Below are 18,495 nucleotides of genomic sequence, written 5' to 3'. Positions count from 1 at the left end.
TGCCAGGGTCACTGTGACTCGTATTTTAAAAAAACAAATGACATCTCCCTGGCAGCAGTCTCTTTCCTCCCCTTCAACAATGTGCTGTCAATTTCAAACTCTGGAGACTACTTGCAGCATTATGTAAGCATAAACTTGTTTTTATCGATTGATGTAACATCAGCACACATGGAACAAGAAGATCAATACAGGGAAGAGCTTACAGTTTCAAAGGAAACACAGAGAAAACTGAGACAAGTCAGAGCAGGCGCTGCAACAAATATGTTTTTTATCAGCTAGGTGTTGTAGTAAAGTGCCATGAGAAATTCAAGGGGTGCTCATAGCTGATATTCTAAGGGAACATCAGTGTAAATTATACCAGTTTATTAAATATTTTTAGTATTTTTGTATTTAATTATATCTAGTATTTAAAGATGAAACAGAACCACTCCACTATTGCTTATAATCCACAAAATCACACTGATAAACAAACTGTATCTTTACTGATAATGCTTGACAGGAACATAGGAACACAGACTTTTAAATCAACATATATTTTCTTCCACTTCCAAGTGGCTGCAGTCAAACTGACAGTGACTTTTTATGAGAGCAGCAAAGCTTTCACGCAGCTGTGAGCCCAGGGAACTATTAAAGCTTCTTTACCAGATTTTGCTGGGTTTGTGTGGCCAGGTGTGGGGAGCAGGTGGGCTGCAGGGGTGGCTTTTGTGAGAAGCTGCTGGAAGCTTCTTCCCCCGTGTCCCGTGGGGCCAATGCCACTGGCTGCAGGGCAGAGCCACTGCTGGCCAAGGCTGAGCCCACTGTGGCACCTTTGGGACAACAGAGGTAAGAAGGTGGGGAAAAACCCGTGGGGAACAACACCTGGGGGAAGAGGTACTGGGAGGGGAGAGGAGAAGAGCCCTGCAGGGCAGGTCAGGCAGGAGCAGCTCAGGCTCCCCTCAGCCCACGGGGAGCCCTGAGGAGCCCACACTGCAGCAGCAGATGCAGGAGGGGGCTGTGATCCCGTGGGCAGCTCCTGCTGCAGGGGCTCCTGGCAGCTCCTGTGGCCCCACAGGGAGAGGAGCCCACCTGGAGCAGGTTCTGCAGCAGGACTGGTGATCCTGTGGGATGCACCCTGGAGTGACAGTATAAGGATAAAATGTTTATACAATCATGGAATATTCAGGGGAGTTAGAAAGGAAGGATAGGCCTGGAAGGCCCTGGGAAAATGTTAGACTGCACCTGTAGAATCATTTAATGACTATGATAAATGATGTTATTGTTAGATGCGATGACTGTTTGTTAATTGGATATAATTATTGTTTAATCGTAACAGAAATCATGAGAAACGATGTTGGGGGGCACTTGATGGAAATTACAAAATCCATGCTCGGATGAAATCTATGTATACAATAGAACAATGTAAGTGGAATAATTAATATGTAGTTATATAATGATAAGGGTATAAAAACGTATTCATCCCAAACCCATGTCAGGCCAGATTTGGGTCAGTCTACCCCTCACACCCAGAGCTCTTCAATAGAAGCACCTGCATATAATCATTCTGTGATTATGTGTTCCTGAACACTAACAACAGGTCCTGGATCAGTGCACCCCTCAACTGCTGCATGAGACTTCCTGATCCCCCTTCCCCTGCTGGGCCTGCTTACCTTTACCCCTACACCAAAAAGGCTGTTACCAATGTATACAGCACCCCAGTCAAACTTGGGAGGATTGGTGCTTTCTCAGTGCTGCACGTTTTGAACAAGGAGAGATACTAAAACCCTTTGTTTCAGTAGAAAGGTCTGAGACAGTCAAATGCCCTTCCTTATCTGTGGAATTGTCAGGGATGCTGCCATGGGTTGTAAGATCAGTGCAAGGTCCCCTGCAACCTTTGTGGTGGAATTGCTCAGACCCCCTTCTGCAGGGTGTACCTTCAAAGTGTGGGGTGTGGTTTTTGGAACCATTCACTACTGAGGTATTGTACCATCAGGCATGATTTTCTTAAAAATTTTAATGTATCTTTACACTCAGTAAAACTTCATGGTTTAAAATACTTGCCCTTACACAGAAGTACAAAATGCCTCCCTTATTGTGCCATGACAGTTTTTTCATACACTTCAAATTTGTACTGGATCCCATTCTCTTCTTGGATATCAGCAGGGACACCTGGGTACCTAGGGAGAGAGGAGAAGAAAAAAAAAGCCAACAAGCAGGTAAGAATATCATTATGATTCACCTGTAATTTATCCAATCAACCAGAAAAGCAAGTTATTTGGAAAAAAAAAAATGAAAACATTGACTTTTAGAACAGGTACACCATTTTTAGGACTCGTATTAACTACTATCCATGATTTATATGCACATAATACCCAACATTTTTTATTAAAGCCTCCAATATGTTATTCAAAATGTCAGGCAAGGAAGACGAGATTATGGAACACTTTGGTTTTTTCCTTGCCTTGCTTTTCCTAAGTTGGTTTAGAAGAAATGCTAAGGACAAGGCTTTTTACAAGTCTGCAAGAGATTACTAAACAGGTGACTGCTACCACAGAAAGAGTTCCTCTATATTCCAGGTTTTCTAAACCACTTCTTATTAATAGACACTTTCAAAAATCTTTTCATCTCCCCGCAAAAGAAGAAGGATTTTGTATGAGTAATACTGACTTTGAGGGAGAGATATATTTTAAATTTATTTGCTAAGGTTTGGCATCGTCAGGTTTCCACTTCAGTGAGGAAATTACCTGTTATTTGACAAAATCATGTTCTAACACCAATGTTCATTTCAGTACATTGGCCAAAAACAACGTATAGCTAGGAACAGCCGAGAGGGAGCGTTGGGGTCAGATCTCAGGACGCTCAAATGAGCACAGAGTAGTTCACAATATATTGGGAGCTGGAGAAGATGACTCATCCTCCCCACCCACCTTGTCTGTCCAGCATCCCTCTTCCCTGCCCCGGCCTATCCTCCCCCAGAGCCGTGCTAATCCATTCCTGTGCCCCCCGAGGAGAGTTTCACTCCTCATACTTTCTATTTCTTCCATTGCTGCTCTGTAACCAGCTGAGAGCCAAAACAGGAGCAGCAGGAGGAAAACAGGTTTGGTCCTCCCTGGTTTTGAGGCAGGTGTCTGAATTTTTGCTGCTCCTCAGTGCCTGTTGGGTGTAATCTTGTTGCGAGAGAACATAAAAGCACAACAGAAATATGACAAAGATAATGTAGAAGAAACCACAGAGAATGGCAGAAATGGTAAGTTTTTGTACACCTTTTCCTACTGCATTTATTAGGAAGAAGGAATTTTCTCAAGAGGGAAGGAATAACCTTAGAAATACATAAAACTCAAGCCTCTACACCCAAGTCCATTTAATTTGTCTTTGGCAATTTTATAAAAGACATTCAGAGGCCAAATACAATTTACTAACATACTGAGAGTTACAAAGCTTAGTAAATATTTGAGTAATTCTAAACCAGGAAACAATAGGAAAAAGCTATTTTTGCAGCACACTGACATAGACAATTCTTTACTGTGAAGATCATAGGAAAGGTGAAGAACACAGCAAGTTCCAAGAAAATCTGTGTAGAGTGTGGTGCCATTCCAGGTTGTAAGTGAAGCATGATTCTGGGGAAAAATTCACCTCAAACTCAAACCAACATGGCCTTAATATGACCCTTAAAACATTCAAATTAGATTACTCTGAAGACAAGCCTGGTACTCATTTTGGTACTTACTCTGTTAGAAGCTTGTAGTCTTTATGGTCAATTTCTGGAAAAAATGTGTCACTTTCAAACTCTTTCAAGATTCTTGTCACAAACAATCGATGATGAATTGGCTTCTCCATTGCTGCCTTTAGAAACAACAGAAACTCAGTCACAATTTTATGTATCACAGGCTTTTAGCAGAGCTGTGAAAATTACACTCTGAATCTCCTCTTTTAGACTCTGCTGAAGAGCACTTTCTAAAGGGATAATTTCACCCTGTGTCAGTCCCACCTGGTAAGTGGCAGCAATACCGAATTCTCAGAGCCTGGGGTATCCAACAGAAGTTAAGAACAAAATTTAAATAACCCTGTGAGAAGAAAGGAACAGTAGGCCCAGTAGCAACAAGCAATTTCTGAATCACACCTCTCTGGGAGACAGGAAGGTTTAAGTGGTGAGAGATGCCCACACCACAAGGTAATTTGTTCTGATGCTTAATATCATATCACTGCTAGGGATTTGTGCTGTATTTTTTGGAATTCCAGATATCAATCTACCCCTTGGTTTAACTTCAAAGTTGGATCTGTTGCTCTTCTCTGGAAATGCTCCAGCACCTCAATGTCTTTCTTGCTGTGAGGTGCTTAAAACTGATCACAGCATTCGAGGTGCAGCATCTCTGGATGCTGAAAGCTTTTACATTTCCAAGGTCCTCAGATGAAAATGTTCTAAGATACTGTTTGTTAGGTGAGGCTTTCACCAGCAAATTCAGGAGTTAGGAATATACATTTTGTTTTGAGATTGAAAATGGCAACTCTTCCAGACCTTGTGGGTATTACAATAACCCATGAGAAGCTACACTAGGGCTAGTTACAATACATTTTTGAAAAGCTTGTAGCTGTTCCTCTCCGTCGCTTAAACTGGCAACGAGCAGTGCTTTTTGTGGAAGGTGACTCACCATGCAGCAGGCTATTAGCTACTACTTCAACAAGCACAGGAACCAAGTAATAACAAATGGAATCCAATAAAATTAATTAACCACTGCTGAGAGGCTAATTTGTAGAAAAGCTGCTCTACTAGAGATCAGTTAGAAATGAAAGAGGCAAGTCACAGCAGACAAGCATCGAACGGCACTGAACTGGTGTCCATCCAGTTTGTACACAAATACTAGTATTCTTCTTCGTTAAGGACAGGGAGATAAGAAGAGTCACACTTGCAAAATGACAGAATAATAATCTGCTTCACAAATAAAAACATGTGTTCTGTAAACAGAGACACTTCTGCTTTGTAGTAGAAGAACAAATCAAGTTCCTATCCAACCCTGTGGGGAATTCAGCTTCATCAAGAACTCTGTACCAGCACAACAGGCCAGGGAGGAGCACAGGGAGGGACCAACCACAGGCGGTGCAAAGAAAGTTAAATTTAATCCCAGGGAGACCAGATGGTGACCTCTGCTCTAGGGAGATGGTTTCATTAGCTGAATGAGCCAGCCAGCTGTGTCACTGTCCCCACATTCACAGAAGAAGTGCAGATGCTTCCTCAGCTGGCCAGACTGGCTCTGGAGGCCGTGTGTGTAGGTGGCCCGTGACCAGTAAACAGCAAAGAGAAAAGAGCTTGGGGAAGAGCAACAGGCTCAGGCTGGCTTCAGGCCACAGGTACTGCTCCTCAGCAGCTGGGACTGCCCCTGGCAGGGAGCCTGCAAGGGGCAAGGACAAACACACTTTTCCACTTGCTCTGCTCTGTTCAGGGCAACTTTCCCCCACTGCTTTGGGATTCCAGCACTTAAATCAGCCACTGGCTGCCCTCCCGACCCAGCCCCAGCCTCTGACCACAGCCCTGCCTGTTAGAAGTCTCATGTGACTGTAGGATTGGTCAACAGATCACAGCTTAACTGTAATTTAGAAGGCATTATAAATTAAAAATCTGGAATTTCACAACGTGTCTTTGAAAAAATGTAACTGAGAAGTTTATATAAGATAAAGACACAATCTATAAATTAAACATAGATCACTAAACACAGATAATCAAGAAATAAAATATAGATTTTGATTTGAATCTCAAAACTTTAATGTTTCATTCAACAAAACCAGCTGAAAAGCCGATATTCTCACATAATCACCCCCAGGCTATGGCTGACCTGGTTATGGTCACGGGGGCAGACCCTGCCCCACCACCCTGAGCCCTGTCACTCCAGTTACTGCCCATGGGGACAGCTCCTGTTCCCTTGGGAACACCTGGTCCCCCCTGTTCTTCAGAGGAAACTTCAGAAAACTTCAGAGAAATAAATTCTGTGTCAAACATGAAACTTTCCACAGGTGGAGCCTCCAAACGAGCCTGTTCAGGGAGGCCTGGACTCTGACACTGCCTCGGTGAAATACTGCTGAGGACATGGCAGGGTGGCAAAGGAGTTTTGTCATAGTGTTGTTCTTTCCACAAGGAATAAAGTAGGTCCTCACCGATATTCATTTCAGTCTTGCCCTGTCCAGCCCATTCCGCTGGTTTCACCATTTATTTGGGACTGAAGAGAAATTAGAGGCACAGAGCTGAGCTGGTGGAATGCTGACATACTCACTCAACATCATAAAACCATACCATACACATAAGGAAATTGACACCTGCCTCTGCTGGTTCCTGTGGATTTGTGTGTGTTTTTGTTGTTGTTGGTTTTGTTTGGTTTTCTTAACATCCTATTTAATATTTAAGGATGTGATGGACTTACAGGTCTTACTCCCAGCAAAACCTCAATGTTGTTTTTGACCCGTCTAAATCACACAGTTTAAATGTAGTTAAAAGAGACCGATACAATTTATACTGAGTGGACTCAGAGTAACCTAGTCTAGTGGAAGGTGTCCCAGTCCATGACAAGAGGTTTGGAATGACATGAGCCTTTAAACCCTTTCCAGCCTAATCCCTTCTGTGGGCCCCTGACCCCGCCAGGGTGTCCAGAGAGCACTATTTTCCAGAGTCAAGGCCAAGACCTGAACCTCTCAAGAGACAATACCTCCACACAGGTGCAGCAGTGTCTTAACTGAGAACAGAAACCTGGTTTTGAAATCACAGGATTGTAGAATCTCCAAGGTTTAAGAGATTTCCAAGACCACTGAGCCCAACTATCAACGATTCTTCCAACTCTCCCCACTCACCATGCTTGAGGTGTAGGTGGGAGCAGCTTTGATATCCATGAATGAAATTTCTTGGGGATGAAGCAGAGCCAGAAGCTGTGCTCCAGTACATCTGATGAGCCCTAACAGCTGTGGGGGACTCCAGGGCCAGCACCAAAGAGTGAGCCAGCACCACAAGCCCCCAGCACACAAGAAGCACTCACAAGCCAGCAGACTGCCCCCCAAACATGAAGTGGTCACACAAAATCAGACTGCCTGCCATGTGTGTAACAGCTTCAGAACTGCTGTAACCCACTGCTGGGCTCCTCCTTCCTCATCCAGGCAAACAACAGCAACCCCAGCTCCTCCTGGAGCTCGGGAGATCCAGAAGAGTGCACAGGGGATCCAGGGGGCATTGCAAGGAAATTTACCTGGCAAGCCTGTGCTGTAGAAGGCCAAAAGCTTCCCTGGGGGCATTGCTACTGCCCTGTGGCTACATTAGGAGATAATAAACCTGATGAGGGATCAGTGTCCAGTCAAATTCAAGATGACACCCACATGAGTTTTCCTGAACTCTCACTGAACTGATGGAGCTGTTTTCAATCTTTCCTGCCCTAACTTGCCAATACCAACACTCCACCCAGCCTCTCCCTGTCCCCACTGCTCCCCATTTCGCTGTTGCAGAGGGCAGGTAGGTTTCCTAGACTGTGTGAGCACAGCATCAGTGTGACCTACATGAGGGCTTGGATGGCCACCACAGCTCACAAAGGGCCTGAAGCAGCTGATGCCAATCCTCCCATGCCCTGCAGAGAACTGTGTCCTTGAGAGCCAAGGGGCAGTGGGAGAGATGGCCAGAACCAACAGAGGGATGCTCTGTGTCCTTGTAAGTGTTCACAGCTTTGGCCCTCCCTCTCCTGCAGTCTGAGGAGGAAAAGGATGGGAACAGCAGCAAACCCCTGCCTCCATCCAACTCCTGGCAGGCAGCATCCTGTCTCAAAATGCTGTCCTGGAGCACATGCTGTAGTGCCTTGGCTTGCCTCAGCTCCTCAAGGCTGGACAGGGCATTGCAGCCACCTGTACCCGAGACTGACTGGACACTCATGTCCCAAAGGTGCACTCAGACAGCTGGGCAGCCGCTGCCCCCTGGCCCAGCTCCCTGGCTGAGGGCAGGCTGGGCTGGTGCTCCAGCATGGTGTCTGGGCCAAGCAGAGGGCACAGCAGCCCAGACATCCTGAACGGCCCAGGCCACCCCCCAGGGGTGCAGGAAACAAAATCCAGCAAAGCCTGGAAGGTCATGGCACACTCTCTGCTCACACCATCTACAGAAACAGGCCTGCAGGATTGCTCCCAGAGCTCGGTGACAACAGCCCTGACCAGGGTGGAGCTCCCCAAGGCAAACTGATGGTACTGTGCTAAGGCGAGCAGCTGTGTTAAAAGGCTCCGCAGGACAATAAGCCACTGTCTGAAATAACGATATGGGCCCCGGAGGGGCTGTCTGGCAATGGCAAAGCTGCTGCTGCAGCTTCTGACACACACCCTCACATCCTGTGCATTCTGCATCTGCTTCCCATTCCCTGGAATCCCACTCCAACGGAATGTCACCAGACCGAGCTCACTGTGCCCAGGACCACAGACCGAGCTGGGCACAGCAGCTGCAGTGCTGTCCCCAGGATCCCCACATCTTCCCACTCCTCCTCTGACACCCACAGCAGCCCCTGACAGGCTCTCAGAGCACATGGCTGCCTGTGGTTCCACTCTGCAGCGATCCCGACGGAAAACCACTGTGCCACAGGGAGCCAGCAACCCACAGAACAACTGCCCTGCACACGCCATGCTCCTTGCACACAGCATGACAGGGACACACTGAAATCCATAACAGAGAGCCTGGAGGCAGATCCCACTGGGAACCTGCAAATCTGCCACCTGCAAGAGCTTCCCCTGGTCTAAAAGGGCAGCAAGGAACTCTCATGGGAACATTCTTCCTGTTTGACAGTAGAAAGCATAAACAGACTTGGTTTTCTTCTGTAAGAGAGTCCTGCCACAGCCTGAATAATCAAAATCGGGTAGGTCTTTCTATAGAGAAGCACAGACCTCTATTAATGAACAAAATCAGGTCTCAACATTTGAGCCACACAAACTAGTGAAATCAAAATGATGCTTTAAAACCAAATACCTACAACTACTGAATAAAATTATTCCCTTCAATTACCAATTGCTATTTTATTTCCCACACATTTCCACATAGTATAATGGAAATATTCCTGTAAAATCCTTTGTGCATCTTTAATACAGGCAGTAAAAATATTACTTGTAGTTTTGGCAGATGTGCATGGTCCCCATAAAACCCTTTCAATTAACATCACAAAGGTAGTTTGAGTGCAGGAATCTGTATAGAACTGTCAGATTTCTCCCTAACTTTCCTTTGAAATGTCTTGGGCAGATGCTTGAAAGGGAAGAAACAGCCGAAATTTTCAAACTACAAAAGGGTTTGGGCTGGACAGAACCTTAAAGCTCATCCTGTTACATGGGCAGGGACACCTCCCAGTGTCCCAGTGCCCAGCCTGGCCTTGGGCAGTGCCAGGGATGCAGGGGCAGCCCCAGCTGCTCTGGGCACCCTGTGCCAGGGCCTGCCCACCCTGCCAGGGAACAATTCCTCATTGCCAAGATCCCACCCAGCCCTGCCCTCTGGCACTGGCAGCCATTGCCTGGCTGCTGTCCCTGCAGCCCTTGTCCCCAGCCCCTCTCCAGCTCTCCTGGAGCCCCTTTGGGCCCTGGAAGGGGCTCTGAGCTCTCCCTGGAGCTTTCTCTTGTCCACACTGGGCATTCCCATCTCTCTCAATGCTTGTCCATGTCCAGGATAGCCAGGTCTCCCATTACTTTACACATTCCCTTGTACTGATCAGCACAAACAGTACATTCCAATTTATTCTCGATCAAAACTGCCAATTTATCATGTGAGCATTGGTGAGGAATGGTCTAAAAAAAGGCATTATTTCCTCCCAAATATCAGAAGCCTCCAAGACAGATGCTCTTGGAAGAAGCAGCAGAAGCAGCAGCTCTTTACAGCTGAGCCTGTGGCAGGGAAGGGGCAAATGCTGCTGCTCAGAGCTGGCTCTGGCTCTGCCCTCTCCAGAAACCCTCTGCATGGCACAGGCACCGTCATGGCAGAGAGCCAAGGACATTTCTTCCGTAGGATAACATCTGATTACAGGCTGAGTAAGTTTGCACATGGAACACAGGGTGGACTTCACCACGAGGAACAACAGTGTTATTTCATATGCAAGTCATCTTCAAACAGTCTTAGAAATCTCCAACTACTTCATTTCTTTACTGTGAAAGATGCGTTTCCTCAGACACAGAGGTTAATGAAAAGCACGAAGTGTAAAGGCAAGAAGTACCAGAAAAATGCATTTTCCTACCCTGTACACAGGGCACAGTATCAGCCCTGATTCCTCACCAGGTGCATTATGGCACTGTCATCACACATCTCACGTCTGAGTGCCCAACAACAACTGCAGTGTATCTCCCAGCATGCCTGTAATGACTACAGGACAGCAGCACTGTTCCCTTTTCTGTTAAATACAATTTGCTTTACAATTCTTGACCCAGGGAGTGGGAGCACTGCTGGATGGGAAAGCAGAGTGAGTGTGACCTTTTGTTGTGTGGTTATCTCCTGTTATTGCAACACCATGACCTGCCAGCTCTCTCTAAATCCTATTTTCTTCTCCATTTACATGTACAAAGTGTCATACTCTGGGCTAAACATGCTGGAGCACTTTTCCTTCTTTTTCTTTTCACACCCTTTGCAGGGTCAGTCAGCAATCTCAGTAAAATAAACACAAAACCATGGGCTCAGTAAAATAAACATAATAATATGGGCTTTTTCTGAAGAATCCAGCAATTTAGGTATTTATGAAAAGCTCTCAAAAGCACAATAACAGTGTGACACTGGCCCACTGGCAGGAGCTTCTAGACAGGTATTCTGAGCTTGAGAGTTGAGATCCTGCTCTCTGAGACCTGTTCTGTTGCAATCACTGCAGTTTCCTGGTAATGTGAAGGGAAAGCACCCCCTAAAGCAGCAGTAATAGGAACTTCATCCTCATCCCATCACAGAAAATGAGTAATTTAGGAGGAGGCTAAATGTACCTTGTACACTGAAGTGCCTCCCACGATCCAAACCATGTCTACTTTACTTTTTAACTCTGGTGAATCCAAAAGAGCTAGAGCATCATCCAGACTTTTGGAAAGATGATGTGCTCCTTTCGGGGTTTCCCTAGAAAAAGCAAAGATCTATTACTAAATAAATCAAGGACAATTCATCATGATCATCAATACACTCTAGACACAGAATGTGCTTTGCTGAATTAACAAATAACTACATGCTGCATGTCAGTTAATTATTTTGAAGTGCCTGTTATCGCTAAACTATGTTAAAAGTCTCATCTGACTGTAGGATTGTTCAACAGATCACAGCTTAACTGGAATTTAGAAGGCATTCTGAATAAGGAATCTGGAATTTCACAGCATGTTTCTGAAAAAGTGTAACTGAGAAATTTACATATCTATAAGATAAAGACAATCTATAAATTAAACACAGATCATTCAATATAGATAATCAAGAAATAAAATGTAGATTTTTAATTGAATTTCAGAATGTTAACATTTCATTCAACAAAACCAGCTGAAAAGCCAATATTCTCACATAATCACCTGCCAATCCACCAACATCCTCCAAAGCAATAAAGCACTGAAAGTGGACATTTGTGTTTAAAAATATTTGCGTGACTGTGGGTGATGCATTCAAGAAGTGAGTTCTGAAAAAGGACAGTTCATCCACAAATCCTAATAAAAATGAACTTCAAAAAATGAACTTTGGGCCACCAGTGTAAGGAGGAACTAGGGAAATACAGTGAAATACATGAGTCAGAAACACTATTGAAAAGCGTCAAATGGTTTGTGAGTAGAGCGAAAAGCAGTACTCATGATGCAAAGTAATGACAATTACCTTTGAATGAATTTTTAAATATTCAAAATTAAGAGTAAGGTAGTCATAAACACTCAGAACCAATAGCAGAAATGCTTTCTAAACAGGGATCAAAAATGCTACATTTGGAACTACTGTATGCTGTAACATTACAGACATTTTTTGCTGCAGGTTTTTATTTGTTTTACAGGGCCCTTATTTATCATACTTACTTGAGCTCCCTGCTGAGCACAATATTAATCCTGTCTCTTAAAGGACGGTTCTTCTCAGGGATAGAGAACCACGTTTTTTTACCCATTATCACTGCATTCTGTTTACCTGAGCAGGAGAGAATGGATTTGAATTGTTTAGAGACACTGATGGACTTGCCCTGCCTTGCCAAGCCCCTCTGCAGCAGCTAGCAAAAGCACCAGCTCAGGCCCCAGTTCTCAAATGAGAACTGATTTATAAACCCACAACAATTTCTAGCAGAAGAACCACTCAAATTAAATCCAAAGCCAAAGTGCTAAAGGTGATCAACCATACCCTAACATTCACAAATAAATATGATTTCTGACCTAACCCAAGCATTCCTAACCTGATTACCTCTCATATGTAAATCTGCTAAGGAAAGGAATGTTTCTCTTTATGAGGAAAAGGAGTTATCAGAGAAAAAATCCACAATGCCAACATGGTCACTCCTTCCATGTTGTTTCCAGGCTGAGACACAACAGCGGCAAAGGTGACATCCCTGGTGTGGAGATTTATGGCAGCATAATCCATTAAGAAGTCTGGTTATGAAGCACTTTACCTGCCCGGCATCTGAGATCACAGCTTATCAAAAGATCTGCAGGCAGGACAGAGCAAAATGTTTCTTTGTAATTATATTTCAAACATCTTTTTTCTTGATCACAGCTTATTTCTGCCAGGTAAGATGCAACTTGCAGACATCTAAAAAGACTGACAACTGTCAGTTGTGTTCCGTCCTTTTTTAGTACGTACAGGGCTGCGAAGGGTTGAACCAGGTCTTCTAAATGTATGTATAAGTCTTTCACTCAGAACTGTTTCAAAATGAGATCAGGCATTCCTTGTGGACTATGTGACAGACATTCCAATCAGAAAATTGAATAAGTCGCCTAATCAAAACAATATTTCAAGGCGGAAAATGGAGTATGGCACCTAATCAAAATGTAGGAACACATAAAGCTGACCAAAAGTGAGTTTTTACCAAACGGGTGAATTTTAACAGCATAAAAAAAACCCTGAACAAACCATGAAAAAGTGACCGTGTTGACAAACAACTGCAGGATTTCTGCGCTATGGTTTGGACTTTCTGGTGCATGGATTTGGCTCAGCACTCAGAAAAACTCGGCAAAATTACTGTCACAAGGGTCAGAGGGGTGGATCGAATGGCCAAGGCTGAGCCACAGCAAACAAGTGAGATAAGCTAATGCAGACTAAAAAAAACAAACCACCTCTGCTAATTAAGCAGCTTGTAAAAACCTTCCCATTTTAACTTGGAGTTTCGTGTAAAGACTTGTTAGGTAAACTTCAGATGAAGTTTTCTATTCTTCTGGTGAAAAAAGGACTTGAAAATTGCTCCCTAAGAGGAGCAATCTGCAACTCCTCTGAAATATCTGCTTCATCCTCTTTCCTCATCTAGCCCGAGCGATTGAAAGGGTTGAAATACAGGTGGGACTTGTCAGGGAAGGCAAGGCAGAGGGCCGAGGCAGGGAAAGGCCGGAGCCGAGCTTGGGGCGCCACACACCCCACGCGTTACCTTCCACACGGGCCGTGCTCGTCATTCTCTGGAAGTACTTGAACTCATTCCTGCCGGGGAAGCACGGACTGCGTTACAACGTGTATAAGAATAAGTTCTCTAGTTTATATATATATATATATATATATATTTTTTTTTTTAAGTTCTCTCATTTCAACGAAAAATCCCCACTCGTAATGGGTGTGTTGCCGGAGGCCGGGGAGAGGCGGTTGAACAGAGCTGAGCCGCTGCCTGGCCGAGACGAGACCTTTGTCCCCCAGCTGTGGTCGCATGAGCGATAACCTGCGGCCACGGCATGAAAAGTATTTATGAAAAGCTCTCAAAAGCACAATAACTGTGAAAAACAACCCCACAGCCGCGCTCCCGCCACGCCGCCGCTTTCCCGCCTCACAGAGCATCCCCTCAAGCACTACAGCTCCCAGCGCACCCCGCGCGGCCCCGCCGCGCCCGCCTGCTGCCGCGCGGCGCGGGGCACGCTGGGGGCTGTAGTGCGGGCGGGGGGCGCAGCGGCGGGGGGCCGCGGTACCTGAGCGGCGGCCAGGGCAGCCGCCCGTCCTTGCCGATGCCCATGTTCTGGCTGACGGCCACGATGGAGTTGAGCGAGCGCACCATGGCCGGGCCGCTCCGCTCCGCGCCGGGGCCGTGCCGCGGCCGTGCCGTGGCGGGGCGGGCCGGGGCGGGCCGAGCGGGCGCATCCGGCGGGAGGCGGTGCCGCGGCGCGGGGCCCGGCCATGCCGCGGGGCCGGCGGGGCGGCGGGGCCGCGGGGCAGCCGGTGCTCAGCAGGTTCTTCGGGGCGGCGGCGAGCGACGGCGAGCGCGGGCCCCGCTACACGGTGCGCGGGGCGGGGCGGGGCGGGGCGGACACGGCCCGCTATCCCGGTGTCCATCCCGGTGTCCATCCCAGTGTCCATCCCGGTGTCCCTGACCGGGGCGCAGACACTGCGGGACAGGCTGCCAGCTCCCGGCTGTACGATCTGTGTGGGCACCGGTGCCCGGGTCCTCAGGGCCAGCCTGGCAAGAAGGACACGGAGCTCCTGGACAGGGCCCAGGGCAGGCCCCAGAGAGGATTTGGGCTGTGCAGCATCCGTGTGCTGGGCAGAGCCTGCGGCAGCTGGGCTGGGCAGGCTGCAGAAGGGAACGCTGCCAGGGATGCCATCAATGCATCCCAACATCTCCAGGGGCTGCCAGAGCACGGGCCGGGCTCTGCTCGGTGCTGCCAGTGCCAGGATGAGCAGCAGTGGCCATCAAATAAAGGGCAGCGAGGTGCAGGGCAGCAGGAGGGAGAACTTGTGTCCATGGAGGGACAGCAGAGCCCTGGAACAGCTGCCCAGGGAGGGCCTGGAGTGTCCCTGGCTGGAGACATCCCAGCCCCAGCTGCACCTTCCTGTGCCCCCGGCCAGGGCACCCTGCCTGGGCAGGGCTGGGCTGGGGAGCTCCAGAGGAACCCGCCAGCCCCAAATCCCCTGGGATTCTGTTATACACGATGTGTCTGTTTCAGAGGAGCTGGAGCTTGGCACAGGTTTGGTGATCTGGGCAAGGCCAGCATGTTGGTCCATGCCATTCGGGCTTCACACCCGTGTTGAACCCCTGTGCCTTCCAGTTTTGCAAAATGTGGAATATGTTAAGGTTATCATAAGTCAGGATGTTCTCTGAGGTTTGATCTTTGTGTTCTTTAAAGCATCATCAGCCAGAAATGAGACCTGACCAGTGGGACAGGCAGCAGCTGCATCCCTTAGTCAAGGGCTCCTGCAATTAGCAAGTTTTAGGGATGTAAATCAGGATGTTGGTGTAGGGCCCTGCATGCCTGGCAGCCTGGTGTAAAGGCTCAGGGCCCCCAGGTGCTGCAGCCGCCCTGCTCAGGGCAGTACCGGACTCAGCCCTGCAGGTCACACAGGGCTCACCCAGCCTGCGGGGCACCTGGGGCACTGCTGGCACAGGGCAGGGCTGGGGCAGCCCCGGCTCTGTCTGCGTGTGAGCGACGGCAGCGCTGGCAGGGAGAGGGCAGGGCTGTGCTGGAACAGCCCGGGGGGCAGCCAGGCCTGCCCAGCCCCGGTGGGGATCTCTCTCCAGGGTGCCACTGCTGGCCTGTGGCACGCTGAGGAATGAACCCCATTTCTGGGCAGCCCTGGCATGCAGTGAGCGAGCTGTGCTCCTGTCCCAGGTGCTGGAGCTCAGGCGACCCGGGCTCTGAGTGCTGGTAGGTGCAAGGCCAGAAGAGCCTGCAGTGATGCAGATCCTCCCAGTGTCACCACTGGGGAAAAGTGGCCGTGTCTCTGCTGGTGGATTTCATTCTGAGTTTGTATTTTCCACTCTCCATGTCGTTACTGTTTCCAGCCCCTTCTGGCCCTGGAAGGGTGTTTGCTTTTTTTACCTGTGACTCAAGTCAGCTATTTTGGTTGCCTTTGGTCCAAATATATGTTGAAAGGTGTGGTTCCATCTTTCTGCCCTTGTAGAATAAACTTCCTAATTAGTGTTAATTTGGTGGTATTTAACAGTGGGCTTGGAAGCTGCTACTCATGTGGGCTGTGGTTATATGGAGGTTTTGGGTTTAGTTGGTGAGGCTGGAGTTCCTGCTTAGTTCCAAGGAAATTTAAATTCCATGGTTAAACCATCTGAGGTCATGATATGAAATGTGGATGCAAGCTGCTGAAAGCACCTGTTGTGTGCTTCTGTGAGAAGTGTTTGTGTTCTGTTGGATTTACAAGTTACTTCTTCATATTTAGTAAAGCTTCTTGCAAAAGGTCAATGATGAAACAGCAGAATTGGTGAATTTTCTGTTTACATAGTGCTCTAAAGGCATGCTTCAAAATACATCTAAGGAGCAGGATGCTCCAAGCTCCTCCAATCTGGCTTTGAGCAATTCCAGGGATGGGAGGTTGGACAATTTTGCCTTAACTTATTGTGAAGTTGCTTTGTTCTCTTTCAGAGAAGAGCAAACAGAAAAGGTAACTGAACTTATTAGTTCAATTTATGTTTCAGGCTTCTAAATGTGGCACAAAAAGGAGCACACCTACTGAAAGCAATGAACCCTGTGAAAAGAAGACCAAGGCACGGCAGATTACTCTGGAAGAGATCTGTAACCCACTGAAGACTCAGGATAAAAGTGAGTTGACTGTTAGCAAACCCTCAAGCATTGGCAGCCAGCAAATAAGTTTTTCATTGTCAGCTGCTCTGTTGCCTCAGCAGTGCCTGAGTTCCATCCGGTTTTGAGCAGAGAATTTAATAAGGTAATGCTGGTATGAAAAACCCGTGAATGTAAAGTTCATTATGTTTCAATAGAAAGAATTAGCCTCTCCAGTTTCAAAGTGGGAACGGTATTAAGTTTGTTGGTGTGATGCTTTGAAGTATCACTAGTACACCCTCAAAAGGCAATACTGCCTAAAGAAGTGTATTGAAAGAAAATCTGCTTGATTCCCAGTCTTCTTAGCTAACTTTATGGCTGTGCAGTTGTCAGTCCAAAAAATAATCTCTTCCCACTTAGAGAGAAGTGAGGAATATTGGTTTTCCAGGGAAGTTAACCGAGCTGTTCAAGTGCATGATTCTGTCAGGCTGGCAGAAATACTGCAGTGGGAGAGGAGAGGGAGCACAGGGAGGAGAGACATGGAGCAAAATGGTTGCGTCTGTGCTTACTGATGTTCTTCTAATAGACGTTCCCTTTTATAAAATAAATTGCTAGTGTGTTTTTGTTGTGAATTTTCACCAACAGAAGAATCTCAGAAATGTGAGAAGTCCCGTATCTGTTTGGAAACTCTGGGCAGGCTGAGAGAGTTCTGCAGTGATGCAAACCAGCAGTGTACCAGCCTCCGGGAGGATGGCTTTCAGGAGAAAGAGAAACGTGCCAGTGTTACGGGGAGGAGCTCAGAACTGAAAAACCCTCTTCCATCTTGGGACAGCGGCCCACAGGTGGCACAGAAGGTATGCAGAGCTTTGCCCCTGCGGGGTGTGTGGATTGCTGGTTATGAGTTAAACCAGCAAACTCTGGCACAAGCTTCCCCTTGTGCTCCTCGTCTCTGACGTGGAATGGTGCAGCAGAGCCCCACAGACCTGTGTTTTGTACAGGTGTGAAGCTCCTTGCACGGTGAGCAGGCTGGCTGCTCTGGCTCCTCAGTGATGCCAACGAGCAGCAGCATCCTGAGGGAGCAGAAGCTCTGCTGGTGTCGCCCGTGCCTCTGAGGGATGCTGTAACACCCCAATAACACATGTTCAGAGAGGCACTTTGCTCAGCTTCCTTTCAGTTCCACGTGTGGGCTCTCAAACTTCCAGCAGGCATTCTTTGCAAAAATGTTGGGTAGGGTTATCACTGAGATGTGGCTTAATCTAGTTTGCTGGAATATCTAACTAGTAAAGGTATCACTGCTTTTTCATCTGCAGGAGGTGGGGGTAGCTCACACAAAAAATTGTCATGATGGTATCTGTGGTGCAAGTCAAGAGACTTGAATGGAATAATAGTGTTTTGCTTCCTCTTTACTTATGGGGGTAGTTAACATTAGTTAATTGGGGGGGTTTGGGGCTCAGCTGATCAGGTCCTAGAGTGCATCTCAAGGCTTACTGTGGTGGCTGCTCTTTGGTGGAGTTCTCCATCTGGCTTTTTGAGGGAAGGAGCTTGCATGAAAAGCTGATTTTAACCTCCCCTGTCTGAGGGCTGTGCCCTTTAACTGTGGGGGTCTGCTTTGTGTGGATGTGGGGTGCAAATGCTGAAGTGAGCAGCTTGTGGCAAGATGATTCTGTTGTGGTAAGAGGTTGAGGTTATGAAGATGTGGTCAGTTGGAGAACCTAGAAAATTGATTTTTTCTTGCCGTCCTTGGAAGGGGTCCCTTTAGCTGTTTGTGTCCTGCTTTTTACTCTGTAACTTTCCTCCAGCTAGTAACTTAGACCATCTCACCAAGTCGGCTTTTGTGTTTGTTTCTACTCCTTTTGCCTGGTTTCCTGCCCTTGTTTCACGTGGTTTGTGATGACAGTTTCCTGTAAAATGAGACGAGGTCAC

At 47.1% G+C, this 18,495-nt stretch overlaps 2 protein-coding genes across 3 annotated transcripts in view; one reads left to right on the top strand and one right to left on the bottom strand.

The window, feature by feature from the left end:
- Window positions 1–463: 463 nt before the first annotated feature.
- On the bottom strand, window positions 464–14,176 carry DHFR (dihydrofolate reductase). Of its 2 annotated transcripts, XM_036403984.2 has the most exons (6): window positions 14,038–14,176; window positions 13,512–13,561; window positions 11,965–12,070; window positions 10,915–11,041; window positions 3,704–3,819; window positions 464–2,153 (listed from the first exon to the last, which is right to left on the bottom strand). In XM_036403984.2, exons 1-6 carry the CDS (start codon window positions 14,121–14,123, stop codon window positions 2,066–2,068), a joined length of 573 nt encoding a protein of 190 aa, XP_036259877.1. In that variant the 5' UTR covers window positions 14,124–14,176; the 3' UTR covers window positions 464–2,065. The 2 variants fall into 2 exon arrangements, with proteins under 2 accessions (XP_036259877.1, XP_036259878.1); XM_036403985.1 differs by lacking the exon at window positions 13,512–13,561 and having other exon boundaries at window positions 14,038–14,117.
- A 66-nt stretch (window positions 14,177–14,242) lies between these two features.
- MSH3 (mutS homolog 3) overlaps window positions 14,243–18,495 on the top strand; it is a 96,951-nt gene continuing 92,698 nt past the window's right edge. The window contains exons 1-3 of the mRNA XM_036403646.1: window positions 14,243–14,344; window positions 16,491–16,614; window positions 17,218–17,426. Coding sequence (XP_036259539.1) covers window positions 14,243–14,344; window positions 16,491–16,614; window positions 17,218–17,426 — 435 coding nt within the window. The remainder of the gene's footprint in view (window positions 14,345–16,490; window positions 16,615–17,217; window positions 17,427–18,495) is intronic.

The sequence above is a fragment of the Molothrus ater genome, chromosome Z (genome assembly GCF_012460135.2).
Source record: "Molothrus ater isolate BHLD 08-10-18 breed brown headed cowbird chromosome Z, BPBGC_Mater_1.1, whole genome shotgun sequence".
Taxonomy (NCBI): domain Eukaryota; kingdom Metazoa; phylum Chordata; class Aves; order Passeriformes; family Icteridae; genus Molothrus; species Molothrus ater.
Note: the sequence above shows the minus strand (reverse complement) of the source record. Positions and strands in the feature narration are given on the sequence as shown.

Coding starts and splice junctions, on each gene's coding strand:
- DHFR (XM_036403984.2), bottom strand. CDS start 14,123: ATGGTGCGCTCGCTCAACTCCATCGTGGCCGTCAGCCAGAACATGGGC. Junction 13,562..14,037: donor CTGCCCTGGCCGCCGCTCAG/GTACCGCGGCCC, acceptor CTTCCCCGGCAG/GAATGAGTTCAAGTACTTCC. Junction 2,154..3,703: donor GACTACAAGCTTCTAACAGA/GTAAGTACCAAA, acceptor CTCTCTCCCTAG/GTACCCAGGTGTCCCTGCTG.